The sequence below is a fragment of the Scyliorhinus torazame genome, chromosome 5, assembly GCF_047496885.1.
Source record: "Scyliorhinus torazame isolate Kashiwa2021f chromosome 5, sScyTor2.1, whole genome shotgun sequence".
Taxonomy (NCBI): Eukaryota; Metazoa; Chordata; class Chondrichthyes; order Carcharhiniformes; family Scyliorhinidae; genus Scyliorhinus; species Scyliorhinus torazame.
Window position 1 is genome coordinate 102,912,754 of NC_092711.1, and position 22,518 is coordinate 102,935,271.

Genomic DNA, 22,518 nt, shown 5'->3' on the forward strand with positions numbered 1-22,518 from the left:
TTCCCACAGGTGGAGCAGGTGAATGGCCTCTCCCCAGTGTGACTGCGTTGATGCATTTCCAGTTCAGAAGGGTAACTGAATCCCTTCCAACAGTCCCCACATTTCCACGGTTTCTCCATGGTGCCGGTGTCCTTGTGTCTCTCCAGGTTGAATGCCAAGTTGAACTCTCGTCCACACAAGAACACATGGACGGTTTCTCCCCACTGTGAATGGTGTGATGGTTTTTCTGTCTATGTAATTGGTTAAAACTCTTTCCAGTCAGTTCACTGGAACATTCACTGTCTGTGTGCGTCTCTGTGCTTTTCCAATCACACTGATGTTTGAAATCTTTTCCCACAAACTGAACAGACAAACATTACTCCTTCCACATTCAAAGACTGTGATATTCAGGTTCTAAAGAATTGAGTGACTCTGTCAGATCTTGATGTTTGGTTTGAGTTTTCTGTCGGCCAATCCTCCACTTCCAATATCCTGTAAAAAGAGTTCACAAAAGCCATCACTGTCAGTCCAGGATAGAAATTCTGAACAGACAATTCTAATTCCTCTGGAACATTTTTCCCTCTCTTGTTCCCCCAAAGCTGTCAATCCCAGTCCCACACACTCTCCCTCCTCCCTGGGCTGAAATCCAAACCCATCTCACCATTTCTTTCCTCCACTCCCAGTTTTCTCCCTCCCTCTCCTCTGCCTGGGTTCAGTTCTCCAGCTCCTGTCTGCAGATTGACAATAAAATCAATGGGTCTTATTGGGGGATTGGGGCCTCCACTCACCCGCCTGAGTCCAGCGTCAACCTGCACTGCGCATGCTCCAGCTAACAAGGGCTGTGGAGTGATTGACGGCGGATCACGACCAATAAGAAGAAGGTAATCCGGGTCTGGATTTACCCTGCAGCCGGCCGCCATCGTGGGAAAGGAAGTGGGGTCTTTTGTTCTTGGAACGGATCGCTGGGGCGGCCATCTTAGGATGGGAAGAAGGAGTGGGCGGGACTTCGTCCCCTGTGACAGTCCCGGGGCAACCGGCGACCACCACCACCTTGAGAATGGAAGTCGGGTTTTTTGTTCCTGGCGTGGAGCGCTGGGACAGCCATCTTGGTTAGGGAAGAGGGAGTGGGCGGGGCTTCCTCCCCGATGACAGACCCCGGGGCAACCGCCTCCATCTTGGGAATGGAAGTCGAGTCTTTTATTCTTGGAGCAGAGCGCTAAGGCGGCCATCTTAGTACGGGAAGAGGGAGTGGGCGGGTTTCCGCTCCGGTGACAACACCCGGGTCACCCGGCGGCCGCCGCCATCTTGTGGCGGCGATTCTCTATCCGGGTCTTCAGTGAAGGACAATGAGCTGGAGCTGAGGTTGGAAAGTGTTCAGAGGAAAGTCTGAAATCAGATTTACAGCCAGATATCTGTAAGAACCACAAAGTTCACATTCAGTATGTTTGGCGAATGAACCCACAATGCTGCAAACACTCAGTTCTGAAGAACAATCAGATTGCATTGGAAATGTTAACTCTCTTTCTCTCTTCACAGAAGCTGCCAAACCTGCTGAGGATTTCCACAACTTTCTGTTTTCACTTCACATTTCCAGCTTCTGCAGAGTTTTACTCAAATTATTATGTTTTTGAAATACTGTTACATAACCAGTTAAGAGTAAAGCAATTGTCACCATTTAAATGTCCAAATCAGTGATATTTATTTGTTTAACTGAGACTGGGCTGTTCAGGAGCAAAGTCAGAAATCGCTTCACAGAAAATATAGTGAAATCTGGAATTCTGTTCAGATTCTGTCAATAGAAACTATAAAAACTGAGATTCATAGAAGTTTGTGAGATGAGAGTATTAATGGTTATAGAATTAAGGGAGATGGATGAATTTAACAAACAGATCAGACATTTGCAAACTGGAGCTTCATGTCTGAGGCTGAACAGATTCTGGTTTTGTTTTGAAGGTGGTGTTGGTTTCCTGTCCTGTCGATTATCTCCACACCCGCTGGTAATTTGCCGGAGGTGAGATCATAATTTTTATTTGTGTCATGAGTAGGCTTACTTTAACACTGCAGTGATTAACTATGATTAACACAAATTGATATCACTTGATTTTTATTCAGAATTTAATTTCTCACAACAAGGTTGGAATTAATGAACACCATAATAACAGTAACAACCTTTATTGTCACAAGTAGGCTTATATTAACACTGCAATGAAGTTACTGTGAAAATCCCCTAGTTGCCACACTCCGGCGCCTGTTTGGTAAATTGGGGGAAAATTCAGAATGTCCAGTTCAACTTACAATTCACCTCACGTCTTTTGGGACTTGTGGGAGACCCACGCAGGCACGGGAAGAACGTGCAGACTCTGCACAGTGACCTAAGTGGGAATCGAACCCAGGTCCCTGGTGCTGTGAAGCAACAGTGCTAACAACTGTGTTACCGTGAAGGGGAAGAGGGTTGGTGCAGTGACACAGCCTTGTCTGATCCCAGTCTTCACTGAGATAGTGCCTGGGGTGTTTCCATTGATGAGAATCATGGCTTGTGTGTCATCATTGTGCAGGCGGAGGATAGAACATAGAAAAATACAGCACAGAACAGGCCCTTCGGCCCACGATGTGCCGAACCTTTGTCCTAGATTAATCATAGATTATCATTGAATTTACAGTGCAGAAGGAGGCCATTCGGCCCATTGAGTCTGCATCGGCTCTTGGAAAGAGCACCCTACCCATAGTCAACACCTCCACCCAACACTAAGGGCAATTTTAGACACTAAGGGCAATTTATCATGGCCAATCCACCTAACCTGCACATCTTTGGACTGTGGGAGGAAACCGGAGCACCCGGAGGAAACCCACGCAGACACGGGGAGGATGTGCAGACTCCACACAGACAGTAACCCAAGCCGGAATCGAACCTGGGACCCTGGAGCTGTGAAGCAATTATGCTATCCACAATGCTACCGTGTTGCCCTTAAGAACAAATAAATCTACACTATATCATTTTACCGTAATCCATGTACCTATCCAATAGCTACTTGAAGGTCCCTAATGTTTCCGACTCGACTACTTCCACAGGCAGTGCATTCCATGCCCCCGCTACTCTCTGGGTAAAGAACCTACCTCTGACATCCCCCCTATATCTTCCACCATTCACCTAAATTTATGTCCCCTTGTAATGGTTTTTTCCACCCGGGGAAAAAGTCTCTGACTGTACTCTATCTATTCCCCTGATCATCTTATAAACCTCTATCAAGTCGCCACTCATCCTTCTCCGTTCTAATGAGAAAAGGCCTAGCACCCTCAACCTTTCCTCGTAAGACCTACTCTCCATTCCAGGCAACATCCTGGTAAATCTCCTTTGCACCTTTTCCAAAGCTTCCACATCCTTCCTAAAATGAGGCGACCAGAACTGGATGGTGGCCAATTTCTGAGGACAGCCAAATTTGAAGAACATACTGAATAAAACATCACTACTGAATAAAACATCACTTTGACGGTGTAAAGTGTGTTTGTGAGGTCAGAAAAGACCAAGAACTGCGATTGCTGCTGTTCCTTGTGTTTTCCTTGGGTTTGTCAAGTAGTGTAGATCATGTCTTTGGTGCCTCATGAAGGGAGAAAACCTAACTGTGACTCTGGAAGGAGCTCGTTGGCCACGAAGAGGAGATCATTGAGGAGGATCCTGGCAATGATCTCTGTGGCAGACAGCAGGGAGTCGCCTGTGTAATTACCACAATTAGACTTGTCTCTCTTGAATATAGTCACAGTGTCTCTGAGATCCCTGGCATGCATTCATCTTCCCAGGTGAGGAATATGAGATTGTGTAGCTGTGCCAGGAGTGTAACCCCGCCATGCTTCAGAATTTCAGCAGCGATTCATTCTGCTCCAGAGGCCGTGTTGTTTTTCAGCTGTTGAATGGCTTTTTCACTCCGCTCCAGATCGGGGTACCACAGGGACTGAGCCGGACAGGATACTGTGGAATGGATTTGAGGACGTTAAAGCCAAATACAGAGTCTCGGCCGAGGGGTTCTTCAGAATGTTCCCTCCAGTGAGCACTGACTAACGTCTCTGTCCTTGATGAGTTCCCCTCCACATTTTGCTCTCAGTGGGATGGGCCATTGACTGCTTAGGTCATCAATTGTATTGGCAGCGCTGGTGAAACCATGCATGCCATTATTTTCCATGAGCTCTTGGCTATCCCTCATTCTTTCTACCCTCTAAAGGCTTCAGAAACTTGGAAAACCTAGAGCAGGCACCTCAAAAGCACTGGAGCAGTATTTCCAGCAGTGCCTTCACAAGATGCTCCAAATCCAGGGGCAAGGAGGGCGGTCCAACAGAGGAGAGGGAATGAGAAAACTGGGAGTGGAGGAAAGAAAGTCGGGGGCAGAGGTGAGTGTAGTGGCCATCACTAAGGAGAAGGTGCTGGGGAAGCTGAAAGGTCTGAAGGTGGATAAAACACCCAGTCCGGGTGGACTACACCCCAGGGTTCCGAAGGACATAACTGCGGTGGTTGTGGGGCCATTGGTGGTGATCCTTCAGGGATCACTGGAGTCAAGGGACTCCCGGGGTACAGGGAAGTGATGAATGTCACACCCCAGTTTAAGAAAGGCAAGAGGTAGCAGATGAGACATTTTTGGCCGGTTAGTCAGACTTTGATTGTTGATAAGATTTAGAGTCCATTGTTGAGGATGATATTCCGGAGTTCTTGGAAGTGCATTGTGAAATAGGACGGAGTCAGCGCGGCTTCATCAAGGGGAGGTCATGCCTGACAAATCTGTTAGAATTCTTTGAGGAGGTAAAAAGGAAGTTGGACAAAGGAGAGCCAGTGGATGTGATCCATTTGGGTTTCCAGAAAACCTTTGACAAGGCGCCGTACAACAGGCTGCAAAATAAAGATAAGAGCCCATGGTGTTAGGGGCAAGGTACTTGAATGGTTAAGAGAATTAGTTGACAGGCGGAGAGTGGGGATAAAGGGGTCTATTTCAGGATGGCAGCCTGGTGAATATTGGTGTTCCACAGGGTTCAGTGCTGGACCACAACTATTCAATACATTAACGATCTGGAAGAAGGAACAGAGAGCACTGTTGCTCAGCTTGCAGATGATAGAAAGATGTGTAGAGGAACAGGTAATGTTGAGGAAGCGGAGAGGCTGCAGAAGGACTTGGACAGGTTAGGAGAGTGAGCAAAGAAGTGGCAGATGTAATAGAATATGGAAAAGTGTGAGGTTATGCACTTTGGAAGGAAGAATCGAGGCAGACTATTTTCTAAATGGAGAACGACTTGTTAGGTGAATTGGACATTCTGAATTCTCCCTCTGTGTACCCGAACAGGGGCCAGACTGTGGCAACGAGGAGATTTTCACAGTAACTTCATTGCAGTGTTAATGTAAGCCTACTTGTGACACTAATATAGATTATCATTATTATTATTAGCTGGAGTAGTGTGTGCAGTTCTGGTCGCCACATTACAGGAAGGATGTGATTGCTGATCGAGGTGTACAAGATTATGAGGGCCATGGACAGGGTGGGTAGGCAGCAGCTGTTACCCTCAGTTGAAGGGTCAGTCACAAGGGGACACAAGTTCATGGTGAGGGGCAGGGGGTTTAGGGGGGGTTTGAGGAAAAACCTTTTCACCCAGAGGGTGGTGGCAATCTGGAATGCACTGCCTGGGAGGGTGGTAGAGGCGGGTTGCCTCACATCCTTTAAAATGTACCTGGATGAAGACTGGCACGTCATAACATTCAAGGCTATGGATCAACTGCTGGCAAATGGGGTTAGGTCGGTAGGTCAGGTGTTTTTCGTGTGTCAGTGTTGGATTGGATTTGGATTTTGTTTATTGTCACGTGTACCGAGGTACAGTGAAAAGTATTTTTCTGCGAGCAGCTCAACAGATCATTAAATACATGAAAAGAAAAGGAAATAAAAGAAAATACATAGTAGGGCAACACAAGGTACACAATGTAACTACGTAAACACCGGCATCGGGTGAAGCATACAGGGGTGTAGTGTTAATCAGGTCAGTCCATAAGAGGGTCATTTAGGAGTCTGGTAACAGCGGAGAAGAAGCTGTTTTTGAGTCTGTTCGTGCGTGTTCTCAGACTTCTGTATCTCCTGCCCGATGGAAGAAGTTGGAAGAGTGAGTAAGCCGGGTGGCAGGGGTCTCTGATTATGCTGCCCACTTTCCCCAGGCAGCGGGAGGTGTAGATGGAGTCAATGGATGGGAGGCAGGTTTGTGTGATGGGCTGGGCTGTGTTCACGACTCTCTGAAGTTTCTTACAGTCTTGGGCCGAAAAGTTGCCATACCAAACTGTGATGATAGGAGTTAATGTGGACATGCCGAATTTCCTTAGTTTCCTGAGGAAATATAGGCGCTGTTGTGCTTTCTTGGTGGCAGCGTCGACGTGGGTGGACCAGGAAAGATTTCTGGAGATGTGTACCCCTAGGAATTTGAAACTGCTAACCATCTCCAACTCGGCCCCGTTGATGCTGACAGGGGTGTGTACAGTTCTTTGCTTCCTGAAGTCAATGACCTGCTCTTTAGTTTTGCTGGCATTGAGGGATAGATAGTTGTCGCTGCACCACTCCACTAGGTTCTCTATCTCCCTCTTGTAATCTGACTCATGCAGACTTGATGGGCGAAAGGCCTCTTCACTGTTGCTGTTGATACAATGTTAGGTGGCATTGTAGGCAGCCCAGACGATGGCATAAAATTGCAAGGAGATATTGACAGACCAGGTGAATGGGCAAGTTTGTGACAGATGGAATTCAATGTAATCAAGTGTGAGGTTATCCGTTTTGAACCCAAAAAAAATAGAACAGAGGACTTTCTAAATGGAAAGAGGTTAAGTACAGTGGATGGCGAAGGTGCACAGATCCTTAAAATGCCCCGAACAAGTGCAGAAATCTTCAAAAAGGAATGCTAGCATTTATATCCAGAGGATTGGAGTATGAAGTCACAGAGGTTATGCTGCAGTTATACAAAGCCCTGGTAAGACCCCACTTGGAGAACTGTGAGCCATTCTGGGCACCACACCTTCGGGAGGATATTGTGGCCTTGGAGGGAGTGCAATATACGTTTACTAAAACGATACGCCACGATACCTGGACTACGGGGGTTAGGTTACGGTGAGAGATTATTGATTGATTGGTTTTGTTTATTGTCACGTGTGCCGAGGTACAGTGAAAAGTATTGTTCTGCGGACAGTCCATAAAGATCGTTCCATACATGAAATAAACCCACATGACCTACATAAATGCACAGGCAAGGAGTGAGCATACAGAGTGCATTACTACTCAGTAGAGAAGATGTGTGAAGAGACCAGTTCAGTCCATAAGAGGATCATTCAGGAGTCTGGTAACAGCGGGGAAGAAACTGTTGTTGAACCTGTTAGTGCGTGTTCTCAGACTTTTCTCTGATGGGAGAAGTTGGAAGAGTGAGTAACCCGGATGGGAGGGGTCTTTGATTATGCTGCCCACTTTCCCAAGGCAGAGGGAGGTGTAGACGGAGTCAGTGGATGGGAGGCAGGTTTGTGTGATGGACTGGGCTGTGTTCACGATTCTCTGAAGTTTCTTACGATCTTGGACCAAGCAGTTGCCATACCAGGCTGTGATGCAGCCAGATGGGATGCTTTCTGTGGTGCATCTGTAAAAGTTGGTAAGAGTCAATGTGAACATGCTGAATTTCCTTAGTTTCCTGAGAAAGTATAGCCACTGTTGTGCTTTCTTGGTCGTAGAGTCGGCGTGGGTGGTCCAGGACAGATTGTTGGTGATGTGCACACCTAGGAATTTGAAGCTGTCAACCATCTCCACCTCGACACAATTGATGCAGACAGAGATGTGTATGATACTTCGCTTCCTGAAGTCAATGACCAGCTCTTTAGTTTTGCTGACATTGAGGGAGAGATTGTTGTTGTTATGCCACTCCACTTGGTTCTCTGTGTCCTCCTGTAGATATTGAAGATGGCGAGGGATATGGGGGATAGTGTGGGAAAACGGTGCTGTGGTAGATCAGCCAATGATCCCATTGAATGGTTCAGACTCGATGGGCCGAATGGCCGACTGCAGCTCATATTTGTTGTGATCTCCTGGACAGGAATCTGTGAGCTTGGGTCTGTCAATAAGCCTGAATCAGCACCTTCAGAGAATAGGGAGGGTGAATGTTAGATACAGCAGAGTGAGAATGGAGGGAGTGTGTGGGATGGAGATTTACAGCTTTCAGGGAATAAGAGAGAGGAAAAAATGTGACATAGAAATTAGAATTGTGTGTTCAGAATTTCTGTCCTGTACTGACAGTGATGAATTTTGTAAATTGTTTTTACAGGATATTAGACGAGGAGGAATTACAGACAGAAATCTCAAATGTTACGTCTCGATCTGACAGTCACTCGATTCCCTTTAACCTGAATATCACCGGCCTTTGAATCTAGAAGGAGAAACGTGTGCCCGAACTGCCAGCTAAAGATTTCAAACATCAGTGTGACTGGAAAAGCACCAAGATCCACACAACACACACCCGAGTGAGAGTGTTCCACTCAACTGACTGTGGAAAGAGCTTTAACCAGTTACACAGCCTGAATAAACATCACAACATTCACAGTGGGCAGAGACCATACCCTGTTCTGAACTGATTGTCCAACCTGGAGAGTCACGAGGAGACCCAAAACATGGAGAAACGGAGGAAATGTGGGGACTGTGGGAAGGGATTCAGAGCCCCATCGCAGCTGGAGACTCATCGACGCAGTCACACTGGGGAGAGGCCGTTCACCTGCTCTCAATGTGGGAAAGGATTTACTCGAGTATCCAAACTACAGACACATCAGCGAGTTCACACTGGGGAGAGGCCATTCACCTGCTCTCAGTGTGGGAAAGGATTTGCTCAAGGATCCCATCTGCAGACACACCAGTGTGTTCACACCGGAGAGAGGCCGTTCACCTGCTCTCAGTGTGGGAAAGGATTTGCTCAAGGATCCCAGCTGCAGACACACCAGCGAGTTCACACCGGAGAGAGGCCGTTCACCTGCTCTCAGTGTGGGAAAGGATTTACTGAAGCATCTATACTACGGAAACACCAGCGTGTTCACACTGGGGAGACGTCGTTCATCTGCTCTCTTTGTGGGGAGAGATTCAGTCAGTTATCCCGCCTGCGGAAACATCAACGAGTTCACACTGGGGAGAAGCCATTCACCTGCTCTCAGTGTGGGAAGGGATTCACTCAAGTAACCGGCCTGCGGAGACACCAGCGAGTTCACACTGGGGAGAGACCATTCATCTGCTCTCGGTGTGGGAAAGGATTTAGTCAAGTATCAAACCTGCGGAAACACCAGCGAGTTCGCACTGGGGAGACGCCGTCCACCTCTCAATGTGGGAAAGGATTTGCTCAAGGATCCAACCTGTGGAGACACCAGCGAGTTCACACTGGGGAGAGACCATTCATCTGCTGTCGGTGTGGGTAAGGATTTAGTCAAGTATCAAACCTGCGGAGACACCAGCGAGTTCGCACTGGGGAGACGCCGTCCACCTCTCGATGTGAGACGGGATTGCATGTTTCATCGCATCTGCTGTGACACCAACAATTTCACAATTGATGACAGGGGTTGGATTCTGTTGTTATTGTTTCTGCTCTGCATCCAGGACTGCATTTTGTTCATTCTGACAGGTGGTCAGTGGGGATGGTCGGAGGGTTTCTTTCTGCTGGACTGACCGGTCTCACCACTTTGCCTCCAGTGGGCTGATGCTCTTTGAGCCTTGTTACTAATACCTGGCTTCACATTGCACAAGGATCACAGAGTGAAAGGGTGTTTGGAAGTTTGAAGATATTTAGTTCCTATTTCTGTTTGGAACCTCCCAAAGCATGCCATGGTGCCATGGAGATGGGTTACCTTTTTTTTTGTTTAATTTACCTGGATCATGGTGCCAAGGACCCGGGTTCGATCCTGGCTCTGGGTCACTGCCTGTTGGAGTTTGTATATTCTCCCCATGTCTGAGTGGATCTCGCCCCCAAAATCCAGGGTAGATAAATTGGCCACGGTAAGTTGCCTCTCAATTGGAAAAAAAGAATTGGGTCTTCTAAATTTAAAAAACAAAATATCTTGGTGTTACTCACTTATCTGGGTGTTACTTACACAAGAAAACTATCCGGGTTTGAGGGGCAAGTTGTCTGAGGTGGACTGGGAAACTGGTGGGAGACAGGGAACAGCTAATATTTTAGGAATTATTACATATTTACCAGGGGGTCAGTTAGCTCAGTTGGCTGGACGGCTGGTTCGTGATGCAGAGCGAGGCTAACCGCACGGTTCGACTCCCACACCGGTTGAGGTTAGCCATGAAGGCCCGGCCTTATCAACATTACCCCTCGCCTGAGGTGTGGTGACCCTCAGATTAAATCACCACCAGTCAGCTCGCTCTCTCTCTTGCTTTCTCTCTCAAAGGGGAAAGCAGCCTGTAGTCCTCTGGGTATTTTGTGACTTTTATTTCACATTTATACAACAAATATAGGTTCTATTAAGGAACAAAATTCCAAAAGGAAAAGTGATACAACTGTGGCGAACAAGAAATGTTAAATGTTCCATTAGATGGAATACAATGTGGAAAAGTGTGAGGTTATGCACTTTGGAAGGAGGAATGGAGGCATAGACTATTTTCTAAATGGGGAAATGCTTAGAAAATTAGAAGCACAAGGGGACTTGGGAGTCCTTATCCACCATTCTCTTAAGGTTAACGTGCAGGTTCAGTCGGCAGTTAGGAAGGCAAATGCAATGTTAGCATTCATGTCGAGAGGGCTAGAATACAACACCAGGGATGTCCTTCTGAGGCTGTTTATGGCTCTGGTCAGACCCCATTTGGAGTATTGTGAGCAGTTTTGGGCCCCGTATCTAAGGACTGCTGTCCTTGGAAAGGGTCCAGAGGCGGTTCACAAGAATAATCTCTGAAATTAAGCGCTTGTCGTATGAGGAACGGTTGAGGACTCTGTGTCTGTACTCGTTGGAGTTTAGAAGGATGAGAGGGGATCTTCTTGAAACTTATAGGATACTGTAAGGCCTGGATAGAGTGGATGTGTAGAGGATGTTTCCACTTGTAGGAAAAACTAGAAGCAGAGGACACAATCACAGACTAAAGGGACAATCCTTTAAAACAGAGGTGAGGAGGAATTTCCTGAACCAGAGGGTGGTGAATCTGTGAAACCCTTTGCTGCAGAAGGCTGTGGAGGCCAATTAACTGAGTTTTTAAGACCGAAATAGATAGGTTCTTGATTAATAAGGGGATCAGGGGTTATGGGAAAAAGGCAGGAGAATGGGGATGAGAAAAATATCAGCCATGATTGAATGGCGGAGCAGATTTGATGGGCCGAGTGGCCTAATTCTGCTCCTATGTCTTATGGGTACACCCCGGCGTCTGTTCGGGTGCACTGAGGGAGAATTCAGAATGTCCAATTCGCCTAACAGCATGTCTTTCAGGAAACCGGAGCACCCAGAGGAAACCCACGCAGACACGGGGAGAACGTGCAGACTCCACACAGTGTCCCAAGCCGGGAATCGAACCCGGGACCCTGGCGCTGTGAATCAACAGTGCTAACCACTGTGCTACTTTAAATTTAAAGTGCCCAATTTTTTCCCAATTAATGGGCAATTCTGCGTGGCCAATCCACCTACCCTGCACATCTTTGGGTTGTGGAGGTGAGACCCACGCAGAGAATGTGCAAACTCCACATGGACAGTGACCCGAGACTGGGATCGAACCCAGGTCCTCGGCGACTTGAGGAAACGTGCTAACCGCTGTGTCACCATGCCGCCCCTGAGGATTCTTTTGTAGCCAGTCCGGATGAAATGATCAGTCGAACACCTCGTTACTTTAACATATGTTTTATTTCTCGGCCGGGGCTAAGACCACTGTATCTCTTGAGAGTTACAATAGCAAGCCAAAGTCAATACATCTAACAGCAGTTCTTATACGTTTTTGGTTCATCTCTGAGGGCAGCTCCCTCGCATTCCATCTTGCTGAAGGCAGCCCCCCTTGCATTTCATCTGTGCTTTTAGTTTAATTATAATTATCTTCCATTAGATTGTGTTTTGTACTTAACCCTGTTGGGTTCTTTTCTCTTTCTCATTTTGTTATTGATATTTTATGAAAACCTTTAATAAAAATTATTTTTTAAAAAATAAAATTATTATTATCTTCCAGCCTAGCGCAACCATTCTCAAGGCCGTTACTGCAATTTGTCTGGTACAAAAACAAGTGACCTCAGCCTGTCTTGGCATTCCTTCACACAAAGCTTTACCTAATATTTTGTTTTTCCCGTAAAGTTTGATTCTAGCGCCAGACTACGTCATTCTATAGCTTGAGCCTGCTTGAGCCATATTCTCATTCCCCCCCCTTTTATCATTTCATGATAACTTCTAATCCATAGCCAATCGTCTCAGTCTCTCCCATTCTATCTGTACTTCTATCATTTTCTTACGTTCCTCTGCACTTTCTTTCACATCCATTAACTCTTCAAGGCGCACTTCATGTTGCTGCATTAACTGTTGAGAAATTACTGCTGCACTGACACTTTTACACAAGCATTTCATCAGGAAGCTAAGCATCATTATTACAAGTATTACAACTACCAGGATTATCAATCCATGCACTAGGTAAGACCCCCATGATCCGGCAAACAACCAATCTAACCACCCATCTCTTGATATTTCATGCAGTTTCTTAACCTCTGTGCGGATATGATCCACGAGATGGGTGATGTTCTCCGAACTATCGGGGATATAGGTGCAACATTCCGAACCGATCACGGCACAAGTCCCACCTTTGTTTGCAAGGAGGTAATCGAGGGCCATTCGGTTTTGTAGGGCTACGGTTCTTATTGCCACCATTTCATTATTTATCTCAGTCAATGCTTCAGTGGTGTCATTTGCTATCTCTTCCAGGATTTTTGCTATCTTCCTTATTTCCTTTATTGCAAGAGCTACCCCGACATGAGGAAGCAGGATCCCAAAGTATCATTGCGTTTTGGTTATTTCTCTCTTTTGTCGCTTCATCATTTGGTAATGGTCGCCTAAATTGGTGAGGTGGTGTATAAAGGGGACTACATACCCCAGATAACAGGATCCCGTCCAATTCTCTGGCAGCCAGGGATATGCCTTGTGGCCACAAATAAAATACGTCCCATTGTATGAAGTGAGTTTGTCCACATCAAATCCTTGGGCCATCAGGGAGTACTTGAAGGTACCTGACCCATTTGCGTATGGGGCGTCCAGTGTACACCCATAAAACTGAGGAGACGTATATACGGGATAGACCTCGGATATGTTGGCCACCACAAATCTGCTCGCATTGACTAGCACCTACAAATATCCCTTTAACCACATTCCTTACCAAACTTATTATTCCCAGTGGTCTTCCCATGTTGGTGGTATTAATGAGGGTAAGAAACGGAGGCTGGTGGGATTTGTTATAACTTGGTTGGTACCACATCTCAAAGGTGTTCATTGGATAGCCCTCCTCTTTCCAAGATCTTGGGGATATGGGGAGAAACGATAAACTAGAAGCTGCCCCGCCGTCTGGGTGTTTTACCATAGATGCAATTCTTATAGTCCTGGGGGATTGACGAGTACCATCCTGGTAAATATACCATTCTACAGTTTCTGACAGGTTAAGGGGAACAGGTCTGAGGGGGAACCCTCCCTTAGCATGGGTCGGGATATGTGTACATACCCAGCAACCAGAAACATTCATATCCTTTGCGTACACATATGACATATACAGATACGTGTTTACCTGTAATTCCCTTTTTTCCCGCAGCCTTGCCCTCCCTTGGTCAACGCATCCCAAGGGTACAGTCTTTTTTTTGTTTCTGCATCTATAGTCCCATTTACAGTTGACCTGATGACAGGGTAGGTTGCCCTTAGTCACTCCACTGATGAGTATGGTCCGATTGCATCGTTGTACGTAGGCTGAACATCCGTCCGCAGGGGTCGCATTCCAAGGTCCTTCTCCTGGGCCTTGACTGGTACACTGTGAGGTGTCTCCTCGACAGGTGATGAGTCCGCCTTCCCTTGGGGCCACAGGTTCTTCGCTTGGCCTCTCCTCCAGTTTCCAAAAGATACGATAATAAGGCTGTCCTTCATCCCGTGAATGATGCTGAAGTTATTACCTAGGGCTCGGAACAGAGGGTTATTCTCTATTGCATTTTCACAACCTTACAATGGTGGATGTGGATCCAGGCATTTCTGCCTTTTACTTTTACAGCAGTGGGAGTAGTGAGTAGGACCTGGTGTGGTCCTTCCCATCGGGGTTCTAATCCTTTCTGAACCCAGTTCCGGATCATAACGTACTCGCCTGGGTTAATGGTGACAGTACTGGATAAGGGGGGTATCTCCCCATGGGCTGCTCGGACCCGCGAGTGGAGTCCTTTTAAAATTTTTGTTAGAGCTATAACGTAATTGGCCATTTCCGTGGTCATGTGGTGAAAGTTGACATCTTTTGGTTTGTCCTGATCCCATGGAGTGTGAAAAGGCCTTCTGTACAATATCTCGGCAGGGCTTAATCGGGTTTTTCCTGCGGGTGTAGCGTGAATTTGAAAAAGGGCAATGAAAAATAGTTTGAGCCAGGTAGCGCCTGTCTCAGCCTGTAATTTGGCTAGTTTGGTTTTCAATGTCTGGTTGGCGCGCTCCACCATTCCTGCTGCTTGTGGCCTATATGCACAGTGCAACTGTTGTTTTATGCCCAGCTGCGCACAGAATTCTTTGTTAATCTGTCCCACAAAATGAGGTCCATTATCAGAGCTTAATCGATATGGAATCCCAAATCTAGGAACAATTTCTCACATCAAAACTTTTACTACCGTGGAAGCTTTGTTATCTACAGTGGGGTAAGCTTCTATCCATTTGCTAAATACAGCAACAATAACTAATACATGTTTATAACATTGGCATCTTTCCAACTCAATGTAATCCATCCGGAGTGTCTCAAAGGGACCTTCCGGTACCCTGTCACAGGGTATTGCTTTACCAGGATTATACTGCTGACATACTAGGCAACGACTGCTAATGTTTTGTGCTATATCTTGCAGTCGTGGATGCCACCGTGTTTTAAGCAATACATCACCTGTAGCTCGCGCACCACAATGAGTTGCAAAGTGAACACACTCGGTAACCCAGGCTGCCAGTGCATCGGGCATACAAGTCTGCCCTGCCGGGGTGACCCACAATTTGTTTACAGAATCATAACAACATCCCAATTCTTCCCATAGTCTTTTTACACAGCCAGGAGCGTCCTCCTGTAATTAAATGACGTCAGTGATGGTCGGCATTGGCTTTTCAGAGGGAGACTGACTATCTAGGTTTTTAGTCTGGCTCATCATTTTGGGGACCACCATGTCTTTTAAGCGAGAAGCCTCTTTGGCCTGATGGTCCGCCTGCCTATTGCCCACATCCATTAAAGTTTTTCCATTTGTATGTGCTGCACATTTTATAACCGCAATCTGTTTTGGAAGCATTAGAGCTTGTAATAATTGTGTAATTAATTGTTTATGAGATATCTGAGTACGTGCTGATGTCAGAAATCCCCTGTTTTTCCATAATTGGCCAAAATCGTGTGTGACCCCAAAGGCATATCGGGAATCAGTGTATCTTTCCCTTATACACAAGCTCAAATAAGTGCAAAAAGTTCAGCCTGTTGGGTGGAAAAGGGAATTTCGAATGCTGCTGCTTCAAGCGTTTCTCCTTGTTGGTTAACAATTGCATACCCTGATAATCTATCCCTTTCACCATTGGATGAACTACCATCGGTGAATAGGTTCAGATCAGCATTTGGTATTGGTGAGTCAGCTTGTTGCCGAATAAGATTCTGTATAAGTGCCTCTAGTGAATTCTACAGGGATAGTCAAGAACTGTCAACTTAAGAGAACTGTCATTATTCTGAATATTGCTTTATTAATTTTAAGAAACCAACATCTCTTGCTAGTAGTGCCTTCTTTAATAGAATCGACAAATTCATCTACAGAAAACCTATCTGTTTAATAAGTTATTGTGTTTGATATTTTAAAATAAATGTTTAGAATTAGCCTGGAAATTAAAACTTCAAACAACGGAAGCTGGTTTTACAAAAACCAAAACAACTAAGATTAAAAGGAACAGATCGTTCAAGGACACCTGATAACGGGAATTTGGCAGCAATCCAACTTTTACTCCCAGTCCATTTGAGCGACAAATATTTATTTTTTATTTATTGGAGTTTGGAGATGCGAATGGCATAATTCCAAGCTATACGCCTCTTTTTGTCTCTGCAAGAAAATTAACCCTTTTAACAAGCTTTTGTGTATAATCCAGAAGATGTCAAAGTGCAGAATGTTGTACTTTCATTCCCAATAACTCTAAAGAAGTTAAAGATTTGGCATTACATATCCAAAAAGAAATCAAAAACTTGATCCACCCCAACTTATCTTCCAACTGTACCCCAATTGATGAATTTGAGCTGAAATACTATGATTGAAATGTTACTGATCAATCAACTGTTTGACTGTTTTATATTGTATAATTTATTAATACTGAATCAGTAGTATCAAATGTGATTAATTTATTAATTATAATAATTATTTTGAAATGCCTGGTTGTTTTGCCCCAGGGGTTTGCAGGGTCGTGTGCTATATTGGGAACTTGCCGGACGGGAAACTGACACTGCGGCTGATAATCGTCTAGGTAATCAGGGAAATCCACCTCTAGTGCCCCCTCTTTTTCCAGGACTAACTCTTGATTCATCTGTGGGAATTGATTAGCATGGGTTTTAGAACGAGTGACTGTTACAGTCAGGGGGGAAAAAAACAAACAGGCAGACAGTGCAGGGATCCCTCGTGGCCGTTCCCCTTCAAAACAAGTATACCGTTTTGGATGCTGTTGGGGGGGATGACCTACCGGGGGAAGGCCCTAGCGGCCAGGTCACTGGCACTGAGTCTGGCTCTGGGGCTCAGAAGGGAAGGGGGGAGAATAGAAAAGCAATAGTAGTAGGAGATTCAATGGTTAGGGGAATAGATAGGAGATTCTGTGGTCGCGAGCGAGACTCCCGGAAGGTATGTTGCCTCCCGGGTGCCAGGGCCAGGGATGTCTCGGATCGTGTGTTCAGGATCCTTAAGGGGGAGGGGGAGCAGCCAGAAGTCGTGGTGCACATTGGTACCAACGACATAGGTAGGAAAAGGGGTGTGGAGGTAATAAACAAGTTTAGGGAGTTAGGCTGGAAGTTGAAAGCCAGGACAGACAGAGTTGTCATCTCTGGTTTGTTGCCGGTGCCACGTGATAGCGAAGCTAGGAATAGGGAGAGAGTGCAGTTGAACACGTGGCTGCAGGAATGGTGTAGGAGGGAGGGTTTCAGGTATTTGGATAATTGGAGCGCATTCTGGGGAAGGTGGGACCTGTACAAGCAGGACGGGTTGCATCTGAACCAGAGGGGCACCAATATCCTGGGAGGGAGGTTTGCTAGTACTCTTCGGGAGGGTTTAAACTAATTTGGCAGGGGAATGGGAACCGGATTTGTAGTCCAGCAACTAAGGTAGCCGATATTCAGGACGCCAAAGCGTGTAATGAGGCAGTGGGGAAGGGAACACTGACAAAGGAGAGTACTTGCAGGTACGGAGATGGGTTGAAGTGTGTATACTTCAACGCAAGAAGCATCAGGAATAAGGTGGGTGAACTTAAGGCATGGATCGGTACTTGGGACTACGATGTGGTGGCCATCACGGAAACTTGGATAGAAGAGGGGCAGAAATGGTTGTTGGAGGTCCCTGGTTATAGATGTTTCAATAAGATTAGGGAGGGTGGTAAAAGAGGTGGGGGGGTGGCATTATTAATTAGAGATAGTATAACAGCTGCAGAAAGGCAGTTCGAGGAGTATCACCCTATTGAGGTAGTATGGGTTGAAGTCAGAAATAGGAAAGGAGCAGTCACCTTGTTAGGAGTTTTCTATAGGCCCCCCAATAGTAGCAGAGATGTGGAGGAACAGATTGGGAAACCGATTTTGGAAAGGTGCAGAAGTCATAGGGTAGTAGTCATGGGCGACTTTAACTTCCCAAATATTGAGTGGAAACTCTTTAGATCAAATAGTTTGGATGGGGTGGTGTTTGTGCAGTGTGTCCAGGAAGCTTTTCTAACACAGTATGTAGATTGTCCGACCAGAGGAGGGGCAATATTGGATTTAGTACTGGTTAATGAACCAGGGCAAGTGATAGATTTGTTAGTGGGGGAGCATTTTGGAGATAGTGACCACAATTCTGTGACTTTCACTTTAGTAATGGAGAGGGATAGGTACGTGCAACAGGGCAAGGTTTACAATTGGGGGAAGGGTAAATACGATGTTGTCAGACAAGAATTGAAGTGCATAAGTTGGGGACATAGGCTGGCAGGGAAGGACACAAGTGAAATGTGGAACTTGTTCAAGGAACAGGTGCTACGTGTCCTTGATATGTATGTCCCTGTCAGGCAGGGAAGAGATGGTCGAGTGAGGGGACCATGGTTGACAAGAGTGGTTGAATGTCTTGTTAAGAGGAAAAAGGTGACTTATGTAAGGCTGAGGAAACAAGGTTCAGACAGGGCATTGGAGGGATACAAGATAGCCAGGAGGGAACTGAAGAAAGGGATTAGGAGAGCTAAGAGAGGGCACGAACAATCTTTGGCGGGTAGGATCAAGGAAAACCCCAAGGCCTTTTACACATGTGAGAAATATGAGAATGACTAGAGCGAGGGTAGGTCCAATCAAGGACAGTAGCGGGAGATTGTGTATTGAGTCTGAAGAGATAGGAGAGGTCTTGAACGAGTACTTTTCTTCTGTATTTACAAATGAGAGGGGCGATATTGTTGGAGAGGACAGTGTGAAACAGATTGGTAAGCTCGAGGAAATACTTGTTAGGAAGGAAGATGTGTTGGGCATTTTGAAAAACTTGAGGATCGACAAGTCCCCCGGGCCTGACGGGATATATCCAAGGATTCTATGGGAAGCAATAGATGAAATTGCAGAGCCGTTGGCAATTATCTTTTCGTCCTCACTGTCAACAGGGGTGGTACCAGGAGATTGGAGTGGCGAATGTCGTGCCCCTGTTCAAAAAAGGAACTAGGGATAACCCTGGGAATTACAGGCCAGTTAGTCTTACTTCGGTGGTAGGCAAAGTAATGGAAAGGGTACTGAAGGATAGGATTTCTGAGCATCTGGAAAGACACTGCTTGATTAGGGATAGTCAGCACGGATTTGTGAGGGGTAGGTCTTGCCTTACAAGTCTTATTGAATTCTTTGAGGAGGTGACCAAGCATGTGGATGAAGGTAAAGCAGTGGATGTAGTGTACATGGATTTTAGTAAGGCATTTGATAAAGTTCCCCATGGTAGGCTTATGCAGAAAGTAAGGAGGCACGGGATAGTGGGAAATTTGGCCAGTTGGATAACGAACTGGCTAACCGATAGAAGTCAGAGAGTGGTGGTGGATGGCAAATATTCAGCCTGGATCCCAGTTACCAGTGGCGTACCGCAGGGATCAGTTCTGGGTCCTCTGCTGTTTGTGATTTTCATTAATGACTTGGATGAGGGAGTTGAAGGGTGGGTCAGTAAATTTGCAGACGATACGAAGATTGGTGGAGTTGTGGATAGTAAGGAGGGCTGTTGTCGGCTGCAAAGAGACATAGATAGGATGCAGAGCTGGGCTGAGAAGAGGCAGATGGAGTTTAACCCTGAAAAGTGTGAGGTTGTACATTTTGGAAGGACAAATATGAATGCGGAATACAGGGTTAACGGTAGAGTTCTTGGCAATGTGGAGGAGCAGAGAGATCTTGGGGTCTATGTTCATACATCTTTGAAAGTTGCCACTCAAGTGGATAGAGCTGTGAAGAAGGCCTATGGTGTGCTCGCGTTCATTAACAGAGGGACTGAATTTAAGAGCCGTGAGGTGATGATGCAGCTGTACAAAACTTTGGTAAGGCCACATTTGGAGTACTGTGTACAGTTCTGGTCGCCTCATTTTAGGAAGGATGTGCAAGCTCTGGAAAAGGTGCAAAGAAGGAGAGTAGGTCTTACGAGGAAAGGTTGAGGGTGCTAGGCCTTTTCTCATTAGAGCGGAGAAGGATGAGGGGCGACTTGATAGAGGTTTATAAGATGATCAGGGGAATAGATAGAGTACAGTCAGAGACTTTTTCCCCGGGTGGAACAAACCATTACAAGGGGACATAAATTTAAGGTGAAAGGTGGAAGATATCGGAGGGATATCAGAGGTAGGTTCTTTACCCAGAGAGTAGTGGGGGCGTGGAATGCACTGCCTGTGGAAGTAGTTGAGTCGGATACATTAGGGACCTTCAAGCAGCTACTGGATAGGTACATGGATTACGGTAAAATGATAAGAGTGTAGATTTATTTGTTCTTAAGGGCAGCACGGTAGCATTGTGGATAGCACAATTGCTTCACAGCTCCATGGTCCCAGGTTCGATTCCGGCTTGGGTCATTGTCTGTGCAGAGTCTGCACGTCCTCCCTGTGTCTGCGTGGGTTTCCTCCGGGTGCTCCGGTTTCCTCCCACAGTCCAAAGATGTGCGGGTTAGGTGAATTGGCCAATGATAAATTGCCCTTAATGTCCAAATTGCCCTTGGTGTTGGGTGGAGGTGTTGAGTTTGGGTAGGGTGCTCTTTCCAAGAGCCAGTGCAGACTCAAAGGGCCGAATGGCCTCCTTCTGCACTGTAAATTCAATGATAATCTATGATTAATCTAGGACAAAGGTTCGGCACAACATCGTGGGCCGAAGGGCCTGTTCTGTGCTGTATTTTCTATGAGTGCGAGTCGCCGGACCTCCTTGCGACGGTGGTGATAGTGGCGGGGGAACGGTGGATAAAGGGCTTGAATGTACACATCTTTAATGTAATTTCTAACATGGTCACACCAGAGAAATAAAGAGCTTTTTTTGTCTGAAACATCATTTGTTTTAGAACAGTTTAAACTACAATCAGAACCCTGGGAATGTAAGGTGGAGGCGGTCGTAGTGGCGGTGTAACGGTCGGTCACCCCCTATAGTGGCAATTTTCAGGGTCATCCTCATCGTCTCCCTCGGTCAAGGCAAGGCCGGCCATTTGACCGTACGGTCCTGATTTAGAAATGGGGGTTTTACAGACTTAGGTCTTTTTCTATGGTGGGCATATTCCTTTTTCAAACCCGCCCCCCGCAGTCTGAACAATTCCCCCTTTTGTTAATTCAATACCCAATTTTAAAGCGTTAGCCTGCCAATTAGCCAATAAAGATGCATCTTTTAATTAATTTTTTGGCAGTACTCCCGCCATAACTCAATCAATTTCTTAGCTGTGGAGCTACGGTTATGTTGCCAAATAATCTGCTGTCCCTCTATAACCGTAGACAAATCTTTTGATCCTCCCAGGGGCCATTTCCCCTTTCCCAAATTTTTATGCAATTCTCCCGAGAACTGCCGCAGCTGCTGAGAATGTTCCGGATACTGTTCACAAAGAGTTTGAAGCGCGCTTCCACTATCAGCTGTGCTATCTAAAGTATTACCCATTGTCTCCTATCCTCGTATGATCCTTGTGGTTTCCTATTTAATTTTGGTAGTGATCCTAAATCGCCTATTCAATCAAGAATTTAAACGGGGTTATCCTGCCCCATTGCCCAATCAAAAGGCTAAATCAAACAGTTCGAAAGTGATTTTTAGAAGGTCAAAGTCTGGAAATGAAACATGAAAAGAGAGAGAAAGAGAAGACTGATTTAAACAGACTGACAGGGAATCAAATACAGAACTAACAGACAGACAGACTCAGAGAATTAAAGACAGAACTAACAGATTTAAGAAATTGTTTGAATGTTCCGACAGGGCACGCAACGGTCAAGCCCTGTTTATTATGTTTCCTTTAGGTGTTATCCGCACCCTTAATTATATAATTTGGACAGAGTTATCCGTTCTCCGTAATATTCAATCTGATCAACCCGAAGTGTCGAACAAGTCTAGACACCGGTTGATATACTTATTTATCGAAAATCACCTTTTATCGTGACGGTATTAGGCAACCCTAAGGATCATCATCACTCATTTACCTACCCAGAGATTTAAGGAGCCCTGGTACTCCAACTCGGACTATTTAGGGGAAGGACTCTAACCCCCCCAAGGTTTCCAACCCGGTTCTTTAGGAAGGATTTTAACCTCCCAGGGACTCCAATCTGGTACTTAAGGGACTTTAGGAGATCCAATCCTCCAGGGCCTCAAACCCAGTACTTTAAGAAGGTCCAACCTTCTAGGGAACCTATAGCACCAACCCGGTTTAAGAAGGTCTAACCCTCTAGGGATTCCAACCCTGGTACTTTAGGGAGGACTCTCACCTCCCAGGGACTCAAACCCGGGATTCTAGGGAGGACTTTAACCTCCCAGGGACTCCAAACCCTGGACTGTTTAGGGACGACTCTAACCTCCCAGGGTTTCCAACCCGGTACTTTAGGAAGGTCCGATCTTCCCGGGACCCCGACCTTAAGAAGGTCCAACCTTCCTGGGACTCCAACCCGGTACCTTTAAGAAGGTCCAACCTTCTAGGGACTCCAACCCG

The 22,518-nt window shown here is 46.1% G+C and overlaps 1 protein-coding gene across 1 annotated transcript in view; it reads left to right on the forward strand.

Moving 5' to 3' along the window:
• The first annotated feature begins 1,313 nt into the window (after positions 1–1,313).
• Positions 1,314–22,518, forward strand: part of LOC140417825 (uncharacterized) — a 118,895-nt gene continuing 97,690 nt past the window's right edge. Inside the window, 4 exon segments of the mRNA XM_072501276.1 lie at positions 1,314–1,393; positions 1,933–1,990; positions 8,290–9,511; positions 14,389–14,444. Of these exon segments, the coding sequence (XP_072357377.1) occupies positions 8,633–9,511; positions 14,389–14,444 (935 nt within the window). The 5' untranslated portion in view covers positions 1,314–1,393; positions 1,933–1,990; positions 8,290–8,632.